The 26011-nt window shown below is 50.9% G+C and overlaps 1 protein-coding gene and 2 long non-coding RNA genes across 9 annotated transcripts; 2 read left to right on the top strand and 1 right to left on the bottom strand.

Annotated features, from left to right (window-relative positions):
• The first annotated feature begins 296 nt into the window (after positions 1-296).
• On the top strand, positions 297-5252 carry LOC147650105 (uncharacterized). 3 transcript variants are annotated; one of them, XR_015277008.1, is made up of 3 exons: positions 297-389; positions 1235-1364; positions 2031-5252. It is a non-coding gene; the product is annotated as an uncharacterized LOC147650105 (long non-coding RNA). The 3 variants fall into 3 exon arrangements; XR_015277009.1 differs by having other exon boundaries at positions 297-435; XR_015277007.1 differs by having other exon boundaries at positions 297-440.
• Positions 5253-10821: 5569 nt separating this feature from the next.
• Positions 10822-14824, bottom strand: LOC147650104 (uncharacterized). 2 transcript variants are annotated; one of them, XR_015276897.1, is made up of 4 exons: positions 14701-14824; positions 12216-12324; positions 11974-12094; positions 10822-11317 (listed from the first exon to the last, which is right to left on the bottom strand). It is a non-coding gene; the product is annotated as an uncharacterized LOC147650104 (long non-coding RNA). The 2 variants fall into 2 exon arrangements; XR_015276896.1 differs by lacking the exons at positions 10822-11317; positions 11974-12094 and having other exon boundaries at positions 12109-12324; positions 14701-14787.
• Positions 12297-17953, top strand: LOC147650103 (uncharacterized). 4 transcript variants are annotated; one of them, XM_086852438.1, is made up of 8 exons: positions 12297-14082; positions 14380-14464; positions 15208-15399; positions 16272-16333; positions 16412-16455; positions 16550-16615; positions 16800-16879; positions 16950-17953. In XM_086852438.1, the coding sequence occupies exons 1-3, from the start codon at positions 13548-13550 to the stop codon at positions 15311-15313; spliced, it is 726 nt and encodes a 241-aa protein (XP_086708564.1). In that variant the 5' UTR covers positions 12297-13547; the 3' UTR covers positions 15314-15399; positions 16272-16333; positions 16412-16455; positions 16550-16615; positions 16800-16879; positions 16950-17953. The 4 variants fall into 4 exon arrangements, with proteins under 4 accessions (XP_086708564.1, XP_086708563.1, XP_086708562.1 ...); XM_086852437.1 differs by having other exon boundaries at positions 16550-16716; XM_086852436.1 differs by having other exon boundaries at positions 15208-16333.
• The last annotated feature ends 8058 nt before the right edge of the window (positions 17954-26011 follow it).

Raw genomic sequence — 26011 nt, 5'->3', positions numbered from 1 at the left:
TGCTGTCGCTTTGGGAGCCGGTGCAGCCGAGCTGCTGCAGCCCCGAGAGGTGCTGCTGGGTCCCAGGAAGCGTGGGCGGGGGCTCCCCGTTCAGGTCCCGGCCGTAACTTCGCCCAAAGAAACGGGGAGAAGGCGGGGAGCGGGCGGGATCACGGGAGCGGGGCCTGAGGGGACAGCGGGGGGTCGCGGAGGCGAGCGCGGCGGGAATGGGCGGGCTGGGATTGGCGGGCCCGGCGCTGCCTCGGGCTGTGATTGGCTGGGCTGGCCGGCCGTGGGCTATAAATAGCGTGAGCTGGAGGGGTGCGGCCCTTAGTTCGGCGGCGAGCGGTGGAGAGGCGGCGGCGGAGAGGCGGCGGCGGGCGGCGGCGTGAGCGGTCCAGGGAGCACCGGTGCGCCAGGACGGGAGCACTGCGCTCACTGAACTGGGGAGCGCCGGTGAGGTCGGGCGCCATGCCCGCGTCTGCTGGGGCCAGAATCTGGGGGCCGGCGGTGTCCTGGGGCGGCGGGGCTGGTCGTGGCCAATTCTTTCTGCCACGTCCTGGGCTTTTCGGGCGGCCGGAGGCGGGTGCGGGTTCTGGAGTGGCACAGGGAGACGAGCTGTTGTTTCTGCGGGACAGAGAGGAGCTGTTTTGTAGTTTCTGGATTGAAGATAATGTTTAAAATATCGAGAATAAAGCTGGGTTTTTTTCGTTTTTATTATTTTAGTTTGATTTTGTTTAAAATAATAACGATTTTCTTTATTACATTGCTTTATTTTGCTCGTTTTATTAAAATAATAAAATTATTATTAATTATAATTACTTTTAACAAGATATTTTGTTATCCTTATATGTATTAGTTTAACGAAGTATTAATAAATAATGATTAAATATTATCTACTATTATTAAATACTATTTGTTAATCATTATCTAATTAAATATTTTTTATTTATTAGATTGTTATTATTTACTAATTATAATTTAATACTATTAAATATTACTTATCATTAATTATTTAATTAAATATTTATTATTTATTCGTTAGCTAATACTTATTAATTTTTATTTATTGATTATTAATTAAATATTAATTAAATATTTATTATTTAATCGTTAGCTAATACTTATTATTTTTTATTTATTGATTATTAATTAAATATTAATTAAATATTATTTATTAATTATTAAGTAAATATTGATTAATTATTTATTAGCTCATTATTATTTATTATTAAATTATTAATTCAAACTCTAGGTGATTTCCAGGAGCAAAAAAGAGGTGATAGTCAAGGTGCTTGTGAACTGGTGTTAAAAGACAAATTCTTCATTGTCAATCCAGCTACCATCCTTGTTCAGTTAAACTCTGCAACAGATCTCCCACAAAGGTAATTTTCTGCTTCTCTGGCTTAATTCTATTCATCTTTTAGAGAGTAATTAGCACTGCTTGGTGTTCTTTTAAGCCCAACTAATTGCACCTTGTTTTAGGAGAGAAAGTTAATGCCTGTCCATGTAGGTTAGTGCAGCAATTTATGATGAGAGCTGGGACCAGGCAGAGGTGTCGACCAGGGGCACCATTGCTGCTGCTGCTGCTGCTGCTGCTGCTGCCGCCGCCACCAGAAGCATGGTGCTTGCTCCATTGCAAAGGTTTCCCAGTTTTAATTTGAGCTGTTTTCTGGATGCTGTGGCTAGCAGCAGTGAGCCCACATTGCCAGCGGCTGCCTCTGCTACTCAGCAATGGTCAGAGGGTTGCAGGACAGACTTGATTGCGCCTGGAAGTGTGTGGCAGCAGAAGGATGCCCGCAGCACACCATGGTCACATGGTTATAGAGTCATAGGGGATGGTGACAGGGCCACCACCTGCCACACAGTCAGAGGGGCGCAGCCAGGACCAGCTCTAGTGCCACCAGGGAGGCAGAAGGGGCTGGATGTGGCTGTGAGGCAGTGGTGTGACCCTTACAGGGAAGTCCTCCTCTGGGATAGTCACTTTGTAGTGATATCTGTAGGTCAAGACTCCTGCTACAGTAGCATTTACCAAATTGTTCTTTGCTCAGTTGTGTCCTGCTGTTGCTGCTTCTGAAGGATCATGGAATCACAGAATGGTTTGAGTTGGAAGTGACTTTAAAGCTCATCTCATTCCACCCTTGCCATGAGGAGGGACACCTTCACTAGACCAGGTTGCTTCGTCCTGGCCTTGAACACTTCTAGGGATGGAGCACTTCCACGATGGCTGTTTGACTTCCTTTCCCTGCAATGGCAAATGCCTTTGCTGGGGTTCCTCTGCTGAAATCACACCCTGACCAAATGTAACACCAACAAAATTCTGGACTTGTGCCAGACTGCCATCATCAGAGCTCAGCCAGCAAACAGTGCTCAGCAAAAGGCAACTAGACATTGTGTTTGGAGGCCTCATTTATGGAGCTGCTGATGAGGCATCAGTGACTTTGATAATGTCAAGGACTAGAAAGCAAATGCTTCCACGATAAATCTTGTCTACTTTGAAAGTAGGTTATACTTTGAAAGCGCTTTAGTTCTTAGGAATTTAATATTTCTATGTCAATTGTAAGACAAGTAATTGGATGGGGAGAAGGTTGTTACCGGAACCTGAGATCAAAGGCAGGATTTGAAATGATGTGCAGGTGGGTGTCTTTGTTCACTGCAAATGTGACTCTGGAGGTTTTGCAGGCACCACTTGTGTTTGAAATCATGGAAGCACATATTCTGAGGTGGAAGGGATCTGCATGGATCAACTCCTGGCCCTGCACAGAACACCAAAATCCACCCTGTGCCTGAGAGCATTGTCCAGATGCTTCTTGAGCTCTAGCAGCCTTGGGGCCATGACCATTCCCTGGGGACCCTGTTCAAGTGCTCAACCACCTGCTGTGGGAATACCCTTTACCTAATATCCAGGCTAAACCTCTCTGCACGCATGGCAGAGAAGACCACTGTCCCAGCACCTGCCATGCCCAGGGTACTCATCCACAGACTGGTGTGTCCATGGAGGGAGGGGCTCCAGACCTGGGCTTAATCCTCCCTGGGAGGAATGCTTTCCCTTCCATGAGAGCGGGTTGTTTTAATCGCACTAAGCAGTTTATATTGAGGTTATCGAAAACTCTTTCTGCCCATGCTGGGAGATACTTGGGTTGTTTCTAGAAAAAACTCTGCCTCCTCCTGCCCTCACTCACCCCTTCCTCTCTAGGGAAGGAGTTTCCCACATCCCATATGCAACATTTCCCTGATCTGTCCCTTTCCAAATTGCAAGCTGCACAACTGTGAGCTGGCATCAAGACTCTGAGGTAAGCACAAACTGCCTGAATCCGAGCCCTCCCTGTGGGGCCGCAACCCCAGAGCCCCTGGACATGGAGCATAGCTGCAACACCATGGCTGTGGATTTCCCTGAAAGGATGAAGCAGCACGGTGGAAGTCCCGGGGCACTGTCTGAGGAATTGCCCTCCCTGTGCCGTGCTCTCACCTGGGGACAGCAAGAATTGTACAGCCCTGTCCCAGAGCTCTATGCCCAGCCTGCCTGAGCAGTGAGCAAAATGGGATCAGTTTAATTATAATTTGATATTCCAGCCTTAAACTTTCTGTAAACCAGTGGCTGCTGGACAGGTGAGCTGGACTCCTGTGCCTAATGTAGATTGATAGCAGATCAGCTTTTCTGTCTCAATTTGCTTATGACCTAGAGAATTAGCAGAGAGGATCTGTTATCCTGCCAGTGCACTAATGGCTTTGGCAAGAGAAGAGCTCCCGAGGGAAGCAGCGGTATTTGCTAACCTTTCCGCAATTTGCTTTACATAATAACACACTCCTCCAAACGTCCACAGCGTGACTGGCCATTCCCCTTCGCCTGCACGTGCCTTGATACTTCACTTTTTAAATTTCACAACTAGTGCACAGTAAGAAAAGGTGCTGAATGCCTCATGTCATTCATCTTCCCTCTCCCTTCAGAGGCTATTCTTAGCCATGCCATCGGTTTAGCAATTCAGAGGGAAGTACTTTTCCTTTTCAAGGTCTCTAAAGATTTCCTATTTCTCTATGTCCAGCTAGAAAAGAAAAACAATCTGAATCTGCCTGCCAATCTGCCCTTCAGCTCACTGGTTTTCTCCAAAATGTCTTGCAAGGCTGGGAGCATAGCAGAAACCCTCTCTGGGGGCACTTCTAAAGGCAGTAGGACAACTGAGCACACAGTGTGCTGAGGATGAGGCAGGACACTCCAATGACACACCATCCTAATGAGCGTCTGAAAATTAGTTTTTCAGGAACAGGCAATGGGAGTGGAAGCAGGAGCCCAAAAGGGGGAATGAAATTGCTAGTGGTGAACCAGAGAAAATGCAAGTTAATTCTCCTTCTCCACATACCATTGTGGAGTGGGAATTGCAGCCTGTCTACTGAGAAGCAGAGATCAGCACATCTCCTTTGCTTGGAAATGGCTTTGCCTAATATCCCAGTGCCCACGGACTGAGCTCAGTGCCCTGTGAGGAGGCACATGCTGCAGGAGGTAGCTGCTTGGACCCTGTGGCTGTGGGATCTTCTGCCCCAAGCACTGTCAGACTCATTCGTGGAAGGGGCACAGCTGATAGGCCTTTCTCAGACCTGGTCCATGGCAAGCATTTCTCCAGGGATGCAGCAGTCACAGCTGTGCCTCACCCAGGTAGGACAAAACAATGGAAAACTGATCAACTAACTAAATTAATTAACTAATTAAAATTAACTGAGTACACATGCACCAGCCCAGTCTCCTTCTCTTCCCACTCGCAAGCAACTCTCCCCCACATGCAGTACTCAGGGGTGGGAGCTATACAACTGGGGATGATAAATGCAGTTAGTCCAAGCTGCCACCATCACTTCATGTGACAGGTATGTTCAGACACTGTTCTCAGCCCTATAGTCTCCCTGCACACCCACCACCCACCATGCCCTCCCCAGGAATCACGTAATTCCTCACCCTGACAGCCCAGTCCAAGTGCCAGCAGCTGCAGCTATTGTTGTTACATGCTGCCATTTATGAGTGTTTTTATTTCAGATTATTACGATTTTTTATTTTATTTTATTTAGATTATTTTATTCAGATAATTATATTAATTATTCAGATTATTATTATTATTCAGATTCTTGACGTTAAAAGCCCATAATTAAGATAATTAAAACAAAGACATTTGCCTTGTAATCAGCATATATTTCAATAAGAGGTTTTAATTTACAGGTGAAAGTTCTGAGCTTATTATTTAAATAATGTTATCTATATTGACAACATGCTATATAGATCTGATTGTTTAGGGTGTTTATGATACTCCTTTATTTTTAAATCCTTTTTCAATTTGATGAACACACATCAAACCTCCAGGACATGAGAGAGAGTAGCTCCTCAGGGAAGCCAGGCAGACCTGTGTTAGTGGTTGCTGGGATTGCCATGGGGAGGCACTATACAGAGCCACAGCTTGGTCGAGGCACTGCAGTGATTCTGGAATCATGCAGTACAGAACTGGAAGGTATCCACAAGAATCACTGAGTTTAACTCCTGGCCCTGCACAGGACAATTCCCAAAATCCCACCATCTGCTTGAGAGCATTTTCCAAATGCTTCTTTGACTTCGGGTCGGCGCGGCTCGGGTCGGCGCGGCTCGGGTCGCCTCGGGTAGACAGCCGAGTAGCCCCGGCCCGGGTAGACACCCGAGTAGCCCCGGCCCGGGTAGACAGCCGAGTAGCCCCGGCCCGGGTAGACAGCCGAGTAGCCCCGGCCCGGGTAGACACCCGAGTAGGCACGGCCCGGGTAGACACCCGAGTAGGCACGGCCCGGGTAGACACCCGAGTAGGCACGGCCCGGGTAGAGACCCGAGTAGGCACGGCCCGGGTAGAGACCCGAGTAGGCACGGCCCGGGTAGAGACCCGAGTAGGCACGGCTCGGGTAGAGACCCGAGTAGGCACGGCTCGGGTAGAGACCCGAGTAGGCACGGCTCGGGTAGAGTCGGGTCGGCTCTGGTCTGCTCGGCCCCGCCCGGCCCCGCACGGGCCCGCGTTCCCGCTCTGCCCCCGGTACAGTCCCGCACGGCTCGGTACAGCCCATCACGGCTCGGTACAGCCCATCACGGTACGGCCCCGCTCGGGGCGGTGCCCGGAGCCGCGCGGCGGGGCCGGGACAGAACTGGAGAAGGGAGCGGGACCGGGCAGAGGCCGAGAGAGGTGCGGGGTCCGGGGGAGCCGAGCGGAGCGGGGACAGCCGGGGACGGGGGGATACTGGTGGGGAGGGGGGCCCGAGCTGGGATCTGGGGGAACTGAGGTCTGGGTTACTGGTTGTGGTGGGGTCTAAGTTACTGGTGGAGTCCGGAGAAACAGGGCTTCGTGGTTACTGCTGGGGCTTGGGGGAACTGGGGTCAGGGTTTCCTTGTCGGGTTTGGAGGGACTGAGATCTGCGTTCCTAATGGGGTGTAGGGTTACTGCCTCTGGTCAGGTATGGGCTTAAAGTTGGGGTTACTGGGGTGTGGGGTCAGTGCAAGGGTGGGGGAATGGGGCATAGGGTGGGTGGCCCAGCTGGGCTGCTGGGTGGGATGCAGTGCGACAGGGTGGGGTGAACGTGCCTGGGCTGGGGGTCCCTGGGTGTGGTGAGGGTGGGTCAGCTGCACTTTCGTTGATGCGGGTTGTCATCCCTTGACGGTGGCCTTGGGCTGTGGGTCCCAAGTTGCCTGGTCTCCCAGGCAGTGTCTGACCTGGGATGGGAGCCTGGGGGCTGCTGCCCCATCCCACATCCGTCCCCACAGCCCCTGCTCCAGCAGTGTCCCCATGGACAGCCTTGCTTATGGAGTGGCCGCTCTGTGTTTTCTTCAGAAAAAGGAAAAAAAGTTCCCTTTCTTTACTGCTGAGCTCATTCTTAAACATTTATATTAGGGGGGTTTGCGGGGAGGGGAAATAATTGTGTAATGTCTTAGGAGCAGGGGAGCATTCCAAAAGCATGACTGCGGGGCCTTTTCCAGCACTAGCACTCTGGCAGCCAAGTCTCTCAGTGGCCGCCAACCTCCCTAAACCCAGCCCCAGCCTTCCCACCCCTCCGGGAGAACGGGACTGTGATCCCTGGCTTGCATCTGCATGGAGTGGGCTGCGAGCAGGGGCTTGGCTGAGCCCCCTCAAGCTAATATCCCTGGGAAAGTGTTCCAGTTGGGAAACCAGACACTAGAGGCAGTGGTGTGGCTGGCTGCGTATCATGGGGACTAGTTGCGTTTTGTTTCTATTTTGCCAAGTGCTTTTGGTGTCCAAACAGTTTCAGTTTATGTCCAGCTCCTCCTCCTCAGCTCAGGTAGACACTGCATGAGATTTTATGGACTTCTGCTTGAATCCAGGTTCCTGACAGCTACAGCTTCTCCAGGGAAATATGTAAGTGAAAATAAGCCAAGTCACTATCTTGCTACAGGTTATCAGGAACCTTTAACCAGGGTCACCTTCCGACTTGCTGTTTGCACTGGAGAGGCGCACTGACATGAAAAGTAAGGATTTGTATTAGCAAATAGTGATCGGCGCTGGGGCAGGCAGGCGTTGCACAAGTACAGGCATCTGCTGATATTGTGGCATGTTGTTGGGAGCTTTCAACAAGACATTTGCGCTACCGTGAGGCTGGGAAGGCTGTCACTACTGCAGGAGGTAAAATAAGAACATGGTATGATGTCCTTTGGAAAAGGAGGTAAGGGCAGGCAGCTTTTCCCACACTGCTCAAACACTTGTGGTTTGACCTTTGTTTAGGCTTTCAAATTCTTCTGTTCCAAGTCCCTTTCTCTGTTTTGCTTGTGGATGTTTTCTGGGGGATTTAGCAATGAAAACGAGCCACCCCGGACACTTTGCTCCAGGTCTAGGTCTGGGAAGTTGCCCTTTTCCACTGGAGTGTGTGTTAAGCCCAGCCTGCCTGGTTGTGCACAAATATCTCCAAAACTATGGGAAAGGTCTAAACTTGTGCACTGCGTTGAGCTCGTACTTTGACAGTCACTTGTCATTTGGATATAGCAGGTCTGGAGGTCTGAGGAAGGTTTCAGGCAGCTCTCAGTGGTAAATACAGACATTTTCCTTGGTCTTTGCTTCTGGCAGCAGAGGGATGGCAGGTGAGCCAGGAGCAGTGGGCGGCGGTGGTGTGGGTGGGCGTGGGTCAACCCTGGGTGTCAGCGAGGGCTGCTGGCCAGGGCTGAGGGCTGCTCTGTGCTGCACAAACTGCACAGCTCGGCCAGCCTGGGGGCTGGATGAGCATGAAATTACAGGTGCTGCTTTGCCAAAGCCAGCGCCACTTGGATGGTCTTGCTGCAATCCCAAGCTCTGCCCTGCCCTTTGTATTTCCCCTCAGCACAGCCGTTTGCTTCCAGCCCTTTTTGGAAATATTTTCTGCCATTCAGCCTTAATGATTCCATGACTCTGTAGTAAGAGTCCCTCCGGTGCTTGCAACAGTGGCTGAGACACTTGTCCTGTACAACCTTGGCCATGGCTTAGGTATGTCAGCAAATGAAATTCCCCTCAGTGGATATCCCTGTGGGGTTTAATTTGGAAGTTTCCTTACTTTATCATTGTACCAGTGAGTCCAAACTGCTAAAACTATTTCTGTAGTGGAACTGCCCCACAGCACTGGGGGTATCCCTGTGGGCAGTGTCCCTGCCAAGGGGCTGCTCCCAGCACAGCTCTTTGCCCCCCCAGCCCTGCCCAGACTCAGAGCTGTGCCTCTGGCCAGGGCTGTGATCCCTGGTGTGACTGGTCCGACTGGGGTGGGGCCGTCAGCAGTGCTTGGGAATTTCTGCTTTGGAGCAAAACCCCTCTGTTACCTCTAGGAAGTTGAGTCTGGCCAAGGAGGTTCATTGAAAGATTCCTGCCCCTGGTTGGAGTCCTTCAAAGCACTGACATCTTTGTCTGCTATTCCTGAGTCCCCATAGCGCAGACACTGGATGATGGACACATCCTGCTGCTGGAGGAATCACTGAGTTCAACTCCTGGCCCTGCACAGGACAATTCCCAAAATCCCACCATCTGCTTGAGAGCATTTTCCAAATGCTTCTTTGACTTCTGTCAGGCTTCAGGCTGTGACCACTTCCCTGGGGAGCCAGTTCCAGAGTCCGTGATACTCTACAGCATGAGTTTGGGTGGCCTCAGACCTCTCCAAAACACTCAAAAGAGAGATTCTGGCTCTGGGAAATTATTTCTCACTCTACTGTGTCAGAGGCTGTTGAAAATAGCTGCTGTCAGTATCCAGGAGTTCCTGTGTGTCAGCAGTGGGGTGAGAGATTGTAAGGGGCTGGCTGTTCACCTTGCCAAAGGAGCTGGAGTATCTCTGATGTTCTCTGATTTGCTCTCCATCCCTGGTTCCTGGGGCAGCCTCACAGGCAGCTATCCTTCCTCTGTTCCAACAGGGGCAGGGTACTCCTGGCTGCTTGTGCCTCCATTCCATCTGTGCCTCCATCCTGCCCATGCCCTCATCCTGCCCATGTCTCCATACCGCCAAACATGGTCTTACAGAACAGGCAGCAGCAACAGCAGACCTTGCTACTCCTCTACACCTAGAGATTGCCTTTTCCACCCAGCAATATCTTTTGGAAGGTTTTTCACAGTGACATTGTCCCTGTGAATGTTGGTGTCAGCCCAGTAGCAGGCACGCAGTTCCACTTACCAGGACAGTGCCTGCAGCCAGACTTCTGCCAAGGAGAGGGATGGGGAGGGTGGTGTCACCGATGTCCCTGTGCTGGCTGCTGGGTAACAAGTATCTGCTCTGTTCACCTGACAGTGCTCCAGAATACAATGCACCTTCCCTCAGCTGCAGCTGGCAGCCCTTCATTTCTCAGGCTTAAAAATAGTCACAGGCATTATAAACAGCCCTGCATGGAACACAACAGAAAACTTGTTTTTCATCCTCTCCATGTTCCTTGTGGGAACAAATGCTCTTATCTCCCTTCTGTGCTTGGTTGACTTCTCTGTGCAGGACAGAGACGTGGAATATACAGCACATCCAGCACCATGCCTTGTATAGAGGAAATTATCTGTTTGTTTATTTCTGCTTCTATGATGTTCCAAGTTCTTCAGCGGAACCGGGATGAAGCAGCAGCCACTGGAGAATCATTTGGAGACTGGTGCCCACCAGCCTCTGAGCTTTCAAAAAAAATCTGCTCACAGACTTTGGCTCTTTCTCAAGAGCGCCTTCCAAATCCAAGGGCTGTATGGCATACTCACATTAATGAACACTTGCACGTTAACAGTTACGAAGTTTTTACCTTCTGCTAAAAAGGTATGAATTATGCATCAGGGAAATACATGAGTTAGCGGTGTGTAAAGAGCTTGGAGCGGCCCACGGATCCAGTGTGTGGAGGCGCCACAAGCCCTGGGGTTTTCCTATCTCTGCCAGCCCCATTCTGGCTGTCGGCAAGTCAGCGCACGGGCTCCCGTCCCAGTTTGGTGCATGCCCAAAGGCTGGCCTGGGAAGTCTGTGAGCATGTCTGGCTCTGCTCTCCCTGGGAAAGACACAGCTGCTGCTGCTGGCCCTGCCCTTGATATGCCACCAGCTTCACCACATTGGATTTTCCCCACAGAGTGAAAATAATGAAAACTAGAGCCACGTCATTTTGTGGTAATAAGGCATTTTCTGCAATCCTTCACAGCCTGCCCTTCACTGCCACAGGGACAAGCTCTCAGTGGTGCCTTTAAGCCTGGCAGTAGGTTTGGTTTTTGGGAACCGCCACGTATGTTTGCTTCCCGGGGTGGGGAGGGCCCATTGGAGGTTTTCTCCCAAATGTGCCTGCCCAGTGTATCATGCAGAATTGGGAACCCACTATCACACAGGCTTGGTGGGGACTACTCTGACTCAAATAAATAATGCTATTAACTGTGAAGTAGTGAAGGAATAAAACACACTGCATTTTGAGAGCACAAAGAACTGAAACCCACAAATTAATTAAGGTTCACAGCTCTCCTGTACAATACAGAGATAATTGCTCAGTTCACAGTTCATGTGGGATAAGAGGGAAAGGGATGTGGCACAGTGATAGCAGCTCTGTAATATAATAAAAGAAGCACAAGTGTCACTTCAGCCCCAAGAAGCTTCTCCTGCTTCCCCTGCATCTCCTGGGGCTCACAGGGGACTGGAGGAGCTGGGCTTGTGTACTCCAGTGCCGAGTAGAGTCTGGACAGAGATCCCTGGCTCTAGTCCCATCCCACTGCCTCTCCCCATTACGCCCTGCAGCATCAGCCACGTTCTGCCAGGACACTCAGATGAAGCTTGGGATCCTCACCCGTAAGTGTTGGAAGATGTTGCTGTAATGGAGACTGCCAGCAGTCAAGTCAGCAATCCAGGCTGAATAATGTACTCATTGCTGTGTTATCAGCTGGGAAACCTGTTAGTAGTAAAAATACATGAGAAGAAGAAAGGGCACATGAATGTTTAAAGGGACGAAAGCTTTCTCAAGGATGACACTTAGGCAGGCCCAGCATGAGTCTGGGTGTCAGACATATCAAAAGGCTGCTGTACGGAAGTATTTTGGTATGTCTGATATGCAGGGAGCACAGCTTTGCCTCAGGGATCTTATTTCATTCACCTGAAAATGAAAAGCATCACACCATACCCTGGAGACCAGTGAAAGATCCTGACATTGGACTCAAGGATGTCAAAAGTCTTTTCTAACCTAAATGATTCTCTCTTCTACCAAGTAAAGCAGCAGGATGAGAGGAAATGGCCTCAAGTTGCACCAGGGGAGGTTTACATGAGATACTAGGGAAAATTTCTTCACCAAAAGGGCTGTCCATCATTGGAACAGGCTGCCCAGGGCACTGGTGGAGTAACCATCCTTGGAGGGATTGAAAAAATGGGTGCACGTGGCACTCGAGGACAAGGATTAGCGGTGGCCTTGGCAATCCCGGGTTAATGGTTGGACTTGATGGTCATAAAGGTTTTTTCTGACCTAAAAGATGTCATGATTTTGTTTCCTGACTTTTATGTTAATAACAGATAGTGTCCAAACCCACAGGAGCCATCTAGAAACAGGATACGTGCTTTTTTCCTTCTTTTGTGAAAGTGGTTTTGAGGGCTGACAGTGAAAGATGAAGCACTGTGTACTCCCTCCCGTCATCCTTCAGTGAGGTTGAGCCCAGCAGTGGGACTTGAGAAGTGATATCTATAAAACAGATGTCAGTGGTAACAACTTTTTATTTGTATAGAAAATAGCTGTAAACAATTTAGTACCAGCTGTAGCTCTTGTATGGCTTTAGCGTCTGATGTCCCACACCAGTTCCTACCGGTTTCAGTGCTTGCCGCCAGGATTCGGTCCCATTAATCCAGTTTTTCTGGGCATGCCATAGGATGACATCTCTGATGAGGCCAGTGCATTCTGGGTTTTGTAGAATTCTACAAGAAGGAAAACTTCTGATACATACACTGAGAATATATTTTAAAATTTGAATGATTTTCTTTCTACCCACGTTGGTTTAAGGTTAAGGTTAGAGTTAGGGTTAAGATTAGGGTTCAGGGTTAAGGTTAGAGGGTTAGGAAAATTACGAATGGAGCAGGATTCCTCCCAGACCCAAGCCACCCCCAGCTACAACTCGGGCTGCCCTTGGAGTGCCAAACGTCTCTGACAAACTGACATCAGGAACCTGCAGAGGTGAGTTTTCTTTCCCATGGAAAAGGGGTGCCATTCACGTCCAGCGGCCGGGCGGCCGCGAGCGGGTTTCTGCGTCCCAAAATTACAAACGGAGCAGGATTCCTCCCGGACCCGAGCTGCCTCCATCCAGAACTCAGGCTGCCCTTGGACTGCCAAACGCCTCTGACAAACTGACAGTCGGGGAGGGAGGGCGAGAGGAGGGTTTTTTTACATTTTAAAAGGGCTGCCATTTGAGTCCAGGGGCCCAGTGGCTGGGAGCGGGCTTCTGCCTCCTAGAATTATGAACGGCGCAGGGTTCCTTCTGGACTCTAGCCCTCCCCACCTCGAACTCGGGCTGCCCTCGATGTTATAAACACTTCTGACAAATCAACATCACCAAAATTGTGTCCTGAGTTTTCTAGTGCAGGATTTTCCTCAGACCAAACCTCCAGCGTCTATTCACGAGTCTAACCTCAGCAACTTCACCGGACCTGGAAAATCACCTTTGGATCAGCAGCATGGGACCCAACCCACGGCACCACAACCGGCCCCTTACCAAAGCCTACCTCTGCAGTCCTAAAACTCTACATTTTCACAGGGCGTCCCCTCTGACTGACCTTAAAATATGTTGAAGTATCCTAAAATAGCTCTGAAATAGCTAAAGAATTAGCTATTCTTAAAGAATAGCCTAAAGAACTATTCAAGTTAAACCCGCGGTCCCCCCTTCCCCCGCCGACACCGTGGTTCCCGGCTCCGCCACCCCGCCCGCCCTCGGCATCGCGGTTCCCGCAGCTCAGCTCCCCTACACCCCCTCCGCGCCGTCCGCGCCGCCTTGGTGCCCCGCGGGCTCCGCTTTCCCGGCGCCCGTGGGGCCGCCGGCCCCGCCGCCGCCCACCGACACTATTCTGCGCGGTGCGGGCCGACCCGAAATTCGCGCTGCCGTCCACCACTCCCCCATGCTGCCCTACGGCGCTGACGTCATCCACGCATGCGCAGTCACCGCTTCTATCGCCGATGCTCCTGCCGCTACCCACGGCTGCCCCGTGCCCGCCCGCAGCCCCAGCTTTTCTACCGCCCTTCGTACCAGCCTCTCAAGCCGCGGAGGGGGAGAAAAGGGGACGGGACACCGGCTCTACAACTGCTGACACCCGCGTCGCCTCTGCCACCGCCCAGCCCAGCCACCGTCCAGTCCCCGCCATGCGTCTTCACGTCCCCGCGTGCACCACCGAAGCCACCCAACGCCGGCACACGGCCCCCGCCTGTCTCCGCCCCGCTGCTAACACCGGCACAGATCTCGTCAGTATCCGCTACGCCAACAACTCTCCCCGACAACGCGAAACAGCGACAGTTTTCAACTTTCCTCTTCTACCTCACCACTTCCTCTTCAGAGCCCCAAAAAAGGGATGGGTTATCAGGAAAAAAGGGGTTTAAGCTGAGGGAAAAAGCTTCCTTTTCCACAATTGCCTGTGTTCAAATTGAAGAGGAATCCACTTCCCCTGCAATTTTAATAGTCTCAATTGGAGGTAAACTGTGCTTTTTCTGTGCTGTTAGAGGTATCAACTGACAGAGACTGCCCATTTTCTATTTTTTCCCACTTTAAGTGGAACGGGAAAGCATGGATGATGCTTCCTTATGGATCTGAATTAAGGGCAAAATGCCCCCTTTTCCATCACCAGAGAGATTTAAAGTGAGGAAAACCACTCTTTTCCCCAATATCTGAGGGGATTAAATTAAAGGGGAGAAGCCATTTATTTACCACTGTATTTGTTTAAATGGAGTTAGCTGTCCCATTTGCTCATTTTAAGCGTTGCCTTTTCCAGCATTTCAAGGGTTTAAAGCTGCATTTCAGGGCACTTCTACCCACACCCCGGCACCAAATATCTGCGACGGGAGCGAGGCCAGCAGGTATGTAATGGTAATGCCACCTGGGAGTCCATTCTTTTTCTTATTTTCATTTAGAATGTAGACAGCCCTGATTAAAGGTCCCTATGAGACACCATTCAAATCAATACTATTCTTCTCCACCCTAATTAATCACAGGTGGAGTGCTACTTAGTAATCACTGAAAAATAATTATGGAAGTCCATAAATTATCCGACTTAGCTGGCAACACTGCTGAAACACAAAGTTTTTCTTCTTACCTTTTTTTTGTTCCTTTGCTCCATTGTCCTGAGTAATTGTAGCAGAAAAGAAAACATTGTTTTTTCACAAAGAGTTTTCTTCTACGCAGAGCTCCTTACCTCAAATTTAACTCAGAGGAGCCAAACAGCTACGGTCCCTCTGAGGGCCTTTATACCCGGTGGGATTTGCCGCCTCCCCTTTCCCAGGCATCGTGGGAAAAAGAGGCGGGCCCAATTAGGGGTATATTAACCCCAGGCTGTGCTAAGGGGCATTATTCCTTCCAGGGGAATCAGCAGGGGTAAAGAGCTCCTCTCTCATTTCAGTGAAGAGGCTCTTTCAATTTGCTTCAGCCTGCTAAGAGCAGGCATCTTTTTGGGCATTTGAAGCAGCAGAATTTTTGAAAACACCTCGAAGAAAACAATATTGAATACAGGGAGTATTTAAGTTCATGGTTTTGTGTTGAGGGTTCAGGGGCAATAAGATGCTTTTATAATGACTCTTCTTCTTGGCTTTTTTTTTTTTTTTAGGAGAATTTCCAGAAGTTCTAGGTCACATCAAGTGCGATACTTCAGATTCTCTCAGCAGATTCATCGTAACACAAAAGGGAACCGCCCCCGCAGCAGCTTTCCTTAGCAGCGGATCGTCCCCTCGCACAGATTCACTTCAGAGAGATAAGACGAGGGCTGTGGTCACAGAGGGGATAAAAACAGGGCGGTGGGGTAGGATTCACACCGGTTAGGGGTTTTGAGTCAGCTATGCGGGGGGGAAGTTTTGAGAAATGGCCTCTGGGGCCACAGTGCGGGAAAGGCTCACTTTAGCTAACAATGCTGAGGCGGGCAGGGCAGAGCAGTCCCAGGGTGTGTTGTCACTTGTCTCTTGTGCTTTCTGTATCTTCTGTACATCTTGTGTAACATATCTCTTGTCTTAGCCCTCCCAGGAGCTTATAAGAAACCCCAGCTCCTTCCGTTCATCTCCCATCTTTGCGTTCCTCGGCCCGGCACCGGCGAAGCTTCGATGCGGGAGGTCAGACAGGCGTCAGAATCGCATCTGTCTTTAGAAGCGTGTGATCGGATGTTTTTTTAGGTCTCGTTCTCAGCTGTGTCAACAGCTATATACAGCAGTGTTTCTTTACAGTGGATAAGGACTTGTGCCGATTCAAAGGCAGGCAGAGGCTTCCAGCCACAGGATTCTCAGGCATCTGTCTCTGCGGTTCTTGGAAAATAGTTGTTCCATTAGCATCTTTTCCCTCCAGGGTCATCTGATCCCGGCAGGCTCGCCTCGGGTCCCTCCTTGGTCATCTCGTTCAGCATTCTCTCGGTCCTTGTGAGGACTTCCTTGTCTCAGAGAGTTTTTTCTCCCTGTCACGTCCCCTTGTCTCACGGGTGCCTGGGGGTATTTGGTCCGGAGCTGCTCTGCCCTGGCGTCCAGCCTGGTTGTAGGTATTTAAGGACAAGTCCCAGGCACTTGTAATTGGAGATTTGTAATACGGGCTGTAGTTGGAGTCTAGCTGGTATTCTTATGTTGGCAGCAGGTGTCTGGAGCTGTGAAGTTACCCTGCAGCACTTTGACTTTTTTCCTAACTTTCTTTCAGATTCAGACAGATTGACCTCATGGGAGAACACCTGTCCTAGATGAGGGGGTCCCCCTGAGAAGGTTGGTCACGGTTTTACTTTGCAGCGGGGCTGGAACCGGTCACTGTGTTACAGCTCTTCTCTTTGTATTTATTTCTAGGAAGTAAAGCTGGAAAGCAGCGGGGAAGGTGAAGCAGGTGGGAGGTGAGCCTCGGTTGGTGGAGAGCAGCCGTTGTTCTTGCTGGGGTCGCAGTTTCTGGTGCAACTCCAAGCATCCCTGCTTGTTGGTGTGTTTTAGGCTGCCTCCTGATGCTGTGCTGAGGCCCCCTCACTGACCTGCCAAGAGACCCGGTTTGCTTCTCTGGTGAGCCCCAGCAAATATTACCGGAGTCCGTGACGAAGCCTCGACCTCGTCCACGTGTCGGTGCGGTCCGGGTACCCTTTAGGCGTGGCCGAGGAGTCGCGGCAAGTCGGGGGCTTTGGAAGGAGCGGCGAGGGCGCGCTCAACTTTCAGCGACGCTACATCGCCTGCTCTCCGTTTATCCTAGGCGTACTCTGCGACGACGGCATCTGCCTCGGAGCGTGGCCGAAGCGTGTGGCCGGAGGACCCGGGAGTTCCTAAGTGATGGTGAGTAGGAGTCTCTTAGGTGAATATGCCTCTAAGATTGTGCACTTATATTTGGTTTTCTTTATCATAGGTGATGATACTTGTCTGAGACAACAGCCCGGTGAGAGAAGAACTTCCCAGACAGCGAGGTGGCTTTGTTTGGCTCCCGACCGGCCTCTCGCCGTGACTCACATCTTCAGCCCTCTGAGAGATAAGTGGAGCCCACAGAGGGGATCAAAGCAGGGCGGCGGTCGGGACTGAGATCGGTTTGGGTTTTTGAGTGAGCTTTGGGGATGGGGAGGTTCTGGAAATGACCCCATAGGCCCCAATGAGGGAAAGCCTCACTTTGGCTAACAATGCTGAGGCAGGCAGGGCAGAGCAGTCCCAGGGTGTGTTGTCACTTGTCTCTCGTGCCTTCTGTGTCTTCTGTGCATCTCGTGTAATGTGTCTCTTGCCTTAGTCCTCCCAGGGGCATATGAGAAACCCCGGGGTCATTCCGTTCATCTCCCATCTTTGTGTTCCTCGGCCCGGCGCCGGCGAAGCTTCGATTCGGGAGGTCAGACACGTGTCAGAATCGCATCAGTCTTCAGAAGCACGTGATCTTTTTAGGTCTCGTTCTCAGCTGTGTCGACAGCTATGTGCAGCAATGTTTCTTTACAGTGGATAAGGACTTGTGCCGATTCAAAGGCAGGCAGAGGCTGTCAGCCACAGGATTCTCGGGCATCCGTCTTTGCGGTTCTTGGAAAAAGTTTTTCCGTTAGCATCTTTTTCCTCCGGGGTCACCGGAGCTCGGCAGGCTCGCCTCGGGTCCTTCCTCAGTCATCTCGTTCAGCATTCTCTCGGTCCTCGTGAGGACTTTCTCTCCCTGTCATGTCCCCTCGTGTCACGGGTGTCTGGGGGTATTTGGTCCGGAGCTGCTCTGCCCTGGCGCCCAGCCCGGTTGTAGGTGTTTAAGGACAAGTCCCGGGCACTTGTAATTGGAGATTTGTAATACGGGCTGTAGTTGGAGTCTAGCTGGTATTCTTATGTTGGCAGCAGGTGTCTGGAGCTGTGAAGTTACCCTGCAGCACTTTGACTTTTTTCCTAACTTTCTTTCAGATTCAGACAGATTGACCTCATGGCAGAGTACTGCATCCCAGATGATGGGGGTCCCCCTGAGAAGGTTGGTCACGGTTTTACTTTGCAGCGGGGCTGGAACCGGTCACTGTGTTACAGCTCTGCTCTTTGTATTTATTTCTAGGAAGTAAAGCCGGATAGCAGCGGGGAAGGCGAAGCAGGTGGAAGGTGAGCCTCGGTTGGTGGAGAGCAGCCGTTGTTCTTGCTGGGGTCGCAGTTTCTGGTGCAACTCCAAGCATCCCTGCTTGTTGGTGTGTTTTAGGCTGCCTCCTGATGCTGTGCTGAGGCCCCCTCACTGACCTGCCAAGAGACCCGGTTTGCTTCTCTGGTGAGCCCCAGCAAATATTACCGGAGTCCGTGACGAAGCCTCGACCTCGTCCACGTGTCGGTGCGGTCCGGGTACCCTTTAGGCGTGGCCGAGGAGTCGCGGCAAGTCGGGGGCTTTGGAAGGAGCGGCGAGGGCGCGCTCAACTTTCAGCGACGCTACATCGCCTGCTCTCCATTTATCCTAGGCGTACCCTGCGACGACGGCATCCGCCTAGGAGCGTGGCTGAAGCGTGTGGCCGGAGGACCCGGGAGTTCCTAAGAGCTGGTGAGTAGGAGTCTCTTAGGTGAATATGCCTCTAAGATTGTGCACTTATATTTGGTTTTCTTTATCATAGGTGATGATACTTGTCTGAGACAACAGCCCGGTGAGAGAAGAACTTCCCAGACAGCGAGGTGGCTTTGTTTGGCTCCAGACCGGCCTCTCGCCGTGACTCACATCTTCAGCCCTCTGAGAGATAAGTGGAGCCCACAGAGGGGATCAAAGCAGGGCGGTGGGTCAGGACTGAGATCGGTTTGGGTTTTTGAGTGAGCTTTGGGGATGGGGAGGTTCTGGAAATGACCCCATAGGCCCCAGTGAGGGAAAGCCTCACTTTGGTTTGCAATGCTGAGGCAGGCAGGGCAGAGCAGTCCCAGGGTGTGTTGTCACTTGTCTCTCGTGCCTTCTGTGTCTTCTGTGCATCTTGTGTAACATCTCTATTGCCTTAGTCCTCCCAGGGGCTTATGAGAAACCCCGGGGTCCTTCCGTTCATCTCCCATTTTTGCGTTCCTCGGCCCAGCGCCGGCGAAGCTTCGATGCGGGAGGTCGGACAGGCGTCAGAATTGCATCTGTCTTTAGAAGCATGTGATCAGATGTTTTCTTAGGTCTCGTTCTCAGCTGTGTCAACAGCTATATGCAGCAGTGTTTCTTTACAGTGGATAAGGACTTGTGCCGATTCAAAGGCAGGCAGAGGCTTCTAGCCACAGGATTCTCGGGCATCCGTCTTTGCGGTTCTTGGAAAATAGTTGTTCCATTAGCATCTTTTTCCTCCGGGGTCACCGGAGCTCGGCAGGCTCGCCTCGGGTCCCTCCTCGGTCATCTCGTTCAGCATTCTCTCGGTCCTCATGAGGACTTTCTTGTCTCAGAGAGTTTTCTCTCCTTGTCATGTCCCCTTGTCTCACGTGTCATGGGTATCTGGTGGTATTTGGTCCGGAGCTGCTCTGCCCTGGCGCCCAGCCCGGTTGTAGGTGTTTAAGGACAAGTCCCGGGCACTTGTAATTGGAGATTTGTAATACGGGCTGTAGTTGGAGTCTAGCTGGTATTCTTATGTTGGCAGCAGGTGTCTGGAGCTGTGAAGTTACCCTGCAGCACTTTGACTTTTTTCCTATATTTCTTTCAGATGCAGATAGATTGACCTCCTGGCAGAACACCTGTCCCAGATGAGGGGGTCCCCCTGAGAAGGTCGGTCACGGTTTTACTTTGCAGCGGGGCTGGAACCGGTCACTGTGTTACAGCTCTGCTCTTTGTCTTTATTTCTAGGAAGTAAAGCCGGATAGCAGCGGGGAAGGCGAAGCAGGTGGAAGGTGAGCCTCGGTTGGTGGAGAGAAGCAGTTGTTCTTGCTGGGGTCTCAGTTTCTGCTATAACTTTAATCCCTTGGGTTTTTTTTATTTTAGGTGGTCTACTTGCAAGATATCCCAGCCCAGGATGCTGGAGGACAGGTGGGTGCAAGCTCTGTGTGTGTTTTGGTGTTTCAGTCCCTGGTTTGCTGCTAATCTTTAGTTCTTGAAGGTAGAATGAAAGAACCACATCACAAATCCCACCTTGTGGATCCTGACACACATTGGTGTCACGGACAGGATTCTGAGAGACAGAAGGGGTTGCAGGTTTATCGTGCAGTCAGTATCAGGGGAAAGACGGTTCGCCTCAGCCGCCCCTAGCCTGCCACGTCCGTGAGCAGTGTCTAGAAAGCAAGGGAGGTGACTCAAATTTGTTAAAAACAGCACATGCCTCAGGGCAAAGCACCCCACACTCGTTTGAGGGCTCTGTCTTCAGAACTTTACAGGGGATCTTTGAGTATGAGAAGTGGGACTGAGTGGTTTTTCTGTTTAAAGTCCCTGGTTTGCTGCTAATCTCTAGTTCTCTAAGACAGAAGGAAAGAACCACATCACAAATCCCACCTTGTGGATCCTGACACGAATCAGTGTCACGGACAGGATTCTGAGAGACAGAAGGGGTTGCAGGTTTATCGTGCAGTCATTATCAGGGGAAAGACGTTTCGCCTCAGCCGCCCCTAGCCTGCCACGCTGGTGAGCAGTGTCTAGAAAGCAAGGGAGGTGACTCGAATTTGTTAAAAACAGCACATGCCTCAGGGCAAAGCACCCCACACTCGTTTGAGGGCTCTGTCTTCAGAACTTTACAGGGGATCTTTGAGTACGAGAGGTGGGACTGAGTGGTTTTTCTTCTGTTTCAGTCCCTGGTTGGCTGACAAGCTTTTGTAGTCCAAGATGGAATAAAGGAACCACATTGGGAATTCCACCTTGTGCATTGTGACAGTAACTCAGTGCTTTCTTCTTTTCTGTCTTTGCAGGAGTTGGTGTTGCCCCGAGCACGGCAAGGAGCAGAGATGAGCAGGTGAGTTGGCATTTTGAAGTTAAGTTAGAGGACAGGGCTGTAGTGGGATGGGCCCCTCTGAAGCCAAGGGAGAGGGTTTCTTTGCAAGCTCGCCAGAGCTTTTGCCGGGCAGGGCAGTTCCAATCCATCTTCTCGTTGTCTCGTGTTTTATGTCATCGGCCATCTCAGCCTCTCGACGTCATCGTGGATTTTTTCGTCTGAGGAACCGGCCTTCGCATCCACAGCTATCGCCGCGTTCACCCGGCAGACATCGCCTGCGACTGCCTTGTACCGTGCCTGCCTCTGTAAAACTAACTGCATTGTGCCTGCCTCTGTAAAACTAACTGCATTGTGCCTGCCTCTGTAAAACTAACTGCATTGTGCCTGCCTCTGTAAAACTAACTGCATTGTGCCTGCCTCTGTAACTTAACTTAACTGCATTGTGCCTGCCTCTGTAACTTAACTTAACTGCATTGTGCCTGCCTCTGTAACTTAACTTAACTGCACTGTGCCTGCCTCTGTAACTTAACTTAACTGCACTGTGCCTGCCTCTGTAACTTAACTTAACTGCACTGTGCCTGCCTCTGTAACTTAACTTAACTGCACTGCGCCTGCCTCTGTAACTTAACTTAACTGCACTGCGCCTGCCTCTGTAACTTAACTTAACTGCACTGCGCCTGCCTCTGTAACTTAACTTAACTGCACTGCGCCTGCCTCTGTAACTTAACTGCACTGCGCCTGCCTCTGTAACTTAACTTAACTGCACTGCGCCTGCCTCTGTAACTTAACTTAACTGCACTGCGCCTGCCTCTGTAACTTAACTTAACTGCACTGCGCCTGCCTCTGTAACTTAACTTAACTGCACTGCGCCTGCCTCTGTAACTTAACTTAACTGCACTGCGCCTGCCTCTGTAACTTAACTTAACTGCATTGTGCCTGCCTCTGTAACTTAACTTTAACTGCATTGTGCCTGCCTCTGTAACTTAACTGCATTGGTTTGGAGCTGCCCTGCCCTGGCACATAGTTAGAGTTAGGTGGAACAATTATAAAAGGTTACAGTTCCTCTTTTCTATGAGGTTTTTGTGTAAAAAATGTGTGGGCCTAGAGGGTGGCTGAGTCATAGCTACCATAGAATCCCTCACTGACCACCTTGTGTTGTTTTGCAGGTCTCTGATGCCTATTTTCTGAGGATCTACCATTTGATGTTGAGAAGCAGCAGTGAGAAGATATCTCAGGGCATTTTGTTCAGCAGAGTGTTTCAAATAAGGGTTGCAGTCACTGTGCGAGTTAGTCTCCTGCTGCGTGTCAGAGTGTGTCTGTCTGTGAGAGTCGGTGGGTCAGGGTCTGCTTGTGTGCATGTGTGTCGAGTGGTTCTAACCTGGTATGTATGGCTTTTGCTTTTCAGGACTTACAATTCACTTTTAAATTTAGAATAAAAAATCCCCAGCTGGGGGGGTTTTTTTTTTTTCCCTCCCAGCTGGGGTTTTTTTTCCTCGGTCCCGGCCGGTCTGTGAGGCGACAGTCATCGCCAAAGTTTGGGCACGGACCGGCCCCGGACCGAGGTTTTTGTCAGGCAGGCCGAATTTGAGGCCCCCCGGGAACCGAGTTCCCGTGGGGTAGGAGGGGGGTGTGTGTTTGTGTCGAGTGGTTCTAACCTGGTATGTATGGCTTTTGCTTTCCAGGACTTGCAATTCACTTTTAAATTTAGAATAAAAAATCCCCAGCTGGGGGGGTTTTTTTTTTTTCCCTCCCAGCTGGGGTTTTTTTTCCTCGGTCCCGGCCGGTCTGCGAGGCGACAGTCATCGCCAAAGTTTGGGCACGGACCGGCCCCGGACCGAGGTTTTCGTCAGGCAGGCCGAATTTGAGGCCCCCCGGGAACCGAGTTCCCGTGGGGTAGGAGGGGGGTGTGTGTTTGTGTCGAGTGGTTCTAACCTGGTATGTATGGCTTTTGCTTTCCAGGACTTGCAATTCACTTTTAAATATAGAATAAAAAATCCCCAGCTGGGGGGGTTTTTTTTTTTTCCCTCCCAGCTGGGGTTTTTTTTCCTCGGTCCCGGCCGGTCTGCGAGGCGACAGTCATCGCCAAAGTTTGGGCACGGACAGGCCCCGGACCGAGGTTTTCGTCAGGCAGGCCGATTTTGAGGCCCCCCGGGAACCGAGTTCCCGTGGGGTAGGAGGGGGGTGTGTGTTTGTGTCGAGTGGTTCTAACCTGGTATGTATGGCTTTTGCTTTCCAGGACTTGCAATTCACTTTTAAATTTAGAATAAAAAATCCCCAGCTGGGGGGTTTTTTTTTTTTTCCCTCCCAGCTGGGGTTTTTTTTCCTCGGTCCCGGCCGGTCTGCGAGGCGACAGTCATCGCCAAAGTTTGGGCACGGACCGGCCCCGGACCGAGGTTTTCGTCAGGCAGGCTGATTTTGAGGCTCCCGGGAACCACGTTCCCGAGGACCAATGACAGCAGGATTATAACGGGGCAGTGGAGAGGAGAGTGAAGGTGAGTACGTGTGCAAGCTGAAGCCGGCTTCTGTGGCGAATGAGTATTGTGTTTTCTGTGTGCTCCTTGTGGTTTGGCATAGCAGTAATAATGAAACAGCATGTATTGACCTTTCCAGAACTGTAGAAATAGTTATATTCTGTTAATATGTATTTGGCTTGTATTGTTCTGTATTTGCATTTGCTGCTGTTTTGCTGTATTACTCTGTATGTGAATTAGGGATTTTTCAGTGTGTACATGGATTGTATTGTAATGCATTTGTCTCCAGTTTCTCTGTGTTTTGCTGTAGTGTAAATAAATTCATTAAATAAAGGTGAATAAACTTTCATCCCCCTGCCCCCCTACCACCACTCCCCCCCGGCTCTTGTGTTTTTGGTGTGGTGTAGTCATTATTTTCAATCTATTTCTTGCTTTTCAATCTCTTTCTAACTTTCTCTAAGTCTCTGTCACTGTTGCTCACTCTATTTTTCTGTTTCTTTTCTCTCCAACTCTGTTTCCTTTCCCTCTAGCTCTGAGTTAGACAGAAAGCAACTGGACTCGATTCCTTTCCACCGTAACTCCGAGTTACGGTGAACAGGAATTGTCTCCGTTTCCTTTCTCTCTGCCTCTGAGTTAGACAGAAAAGAAATAGAGTTGGTTTCTCTTCATTCTCCCTTGGTTTCTTCTCACTCCATCTCTGTTTCCTTTCCCTCTAGCTTCGAGTTAGACAGAAAGCAAACGGACTTGATTCCTTTCCACCGTAACTCCGGGTTACAGTGAACAGGGATTGTCTCCGTTTCCTTTCTCTCTGCCTCTGAGTTAGATGGAAAGGAAGTAGAGTTGGTTTCTCTCCACTGTCCCTCTCTTTCTTTGCACTTTGACTCTGTTTCCCTTTTCTCTGTACCTCTGACTTAGACTTGGACTTAGTTTCTTTGCACTCCCACTCTGTTTCCCTTTTCTCTGGGACTTGGACTTAGTTTCTTTTCACTTTGGCTCTGTTTCCCTTTTCTCTGTGACTCGGACTTGGACTTAGTTTCTTTTTGCTCCCCCTCTGTTTCCGTTTTCTCTCTGACTCTGACTTGGACTTAGTTTCTTTTTGCTCCCCCTCTGTTTCCGTTTTCTCTCTGACTCTAGTTTCTTTTTGCTCCCCCTCTGTTTCCCTTTTCTCTCTGACTCTGACTTGGACTTAGTTTCTTTTTGCTCCCCCTCTGTTTCCCTTTTCTCTCTGACTCTAGTTTCTTTTTGCTCCCCCTCTGTTTCCGTTTTCTCTCTGACTCTGACTTGGACTTAGTTTCTTTTTGCTCCCCCTCTGTTTCCCTTTTCTCTGTACCTCTGACTTTGACTTAGTTTCTCTTCACTCTCTCTATTTTCTTTCCCTCAAACTTTAACTCATTTCTCTTCTCTCTAACTCATTTCTCTTCTCTCTAACTTCTTCTTTTGCTTTCTAGCTTTAAACTTTAAACTTAGAAAAAGCAGCAGTAGAACCTTTCATGCTCCCGGGGAGTAAAAAAAACAAATTAAAAATTATAAAGTACATACCACTTACTCCCCGGGAGCATGAAACCTTCTACTGCTGCACCAGACTTATAGTTTTTATTCTTTTTCTTTATAGTATATATACTATATAGTGGGCCCCTCCCACCTACACCATACCTCATCCCCACCCCTACCCCACTCTCACTCACTCCTGACACACCAATGACCCTCCCCTAGCACTCACCCAAGCCCTGGACCCACCACCCCTATAGACCCCCTATACCCTAGCAACAACCCAGCCCCAAGCACCCACTCCCCCTATGCACCCCCCATCCCCAAGCACCCACCCGTACTGCACACCCCCCCATCCCCTAGCCCCCACCCCTAGTGCACACCCCCCAAGCACCCACCCCCTATGCACCCCCCAGCCCCAAGTATGCAACCCCCCATCCCCTAACCCCCACCCCTACTGCACATCCCCCACCCCGAAGCACCCACCCCAACTGCACACCCCCCAGCCCCTAGCACCCACCCCCCTATGCACCCCCCATGCCCTAGCACCCACCGCCTATACACACAACCCCATCCCCTAGCCCCCACCCCTGCTGCACTCCCCCCATCCCCAAGCACCCAGCCCTCAAGCACACCCCAGCCCCAAACACAGCCTCCCACCCCAGCACCCCCACTCCCAACACGCCAGGAACAACGGGAGCCCCCCTAATCAACACAACACCCACCAAAACACCACCCCTCAACCCCAGCAGAGCCCCCGAGCAGCCCATCACGCCACACCACCGCCCGGCGCCGCTCCGCCCCTCGGGACCGCCCCAGAACCGTCAATCACGCCGCGCCACCCCCGGCACCGCCCCCCGGCACCGCCCCCACGCCGTCAGTCTCGCGGCCCCGCCCCGCGACCCCGGCCCCGGCCCCGCCCCTGCGCCGTCCATCACGCGGCCCCGCCCCTCAGGACCGCCCCCCGCGTGTCCGTCACCGAGCCCCGCCCCCGGCACCGCCCCCGAGCCGCCCGTCACGCCGCCCCGCCCCCCGGCACCGCGCCCGAGCCGTCCGTCACGCCGCCCCGCCCCGATGACATCAGACGGCCGCCATTTTATGAAAAATATCAACATTATGATTTTTAATAAAATACATACAAAAACACGATAAAACGACACGGT

This window comes from Cyanistes caeruleus, chromosome 16, assembly GCF_971803275.1.
Source record: "Cyanistes caeruleus chromosome 16, bCyaCae1.hap1.1, whole genome shotgun sequence".
Taxonomy (NCBI): Eukaryota; Metazoa; Chordata; class Aves; order Passeriformes; family Paridae; genus Cyanistes; species Cyanistes caeruleus.
Note: the sequence above shows the minus strand (reverse complement) of the source record. Positions and strands in the feature narration are given on the sequence as shown.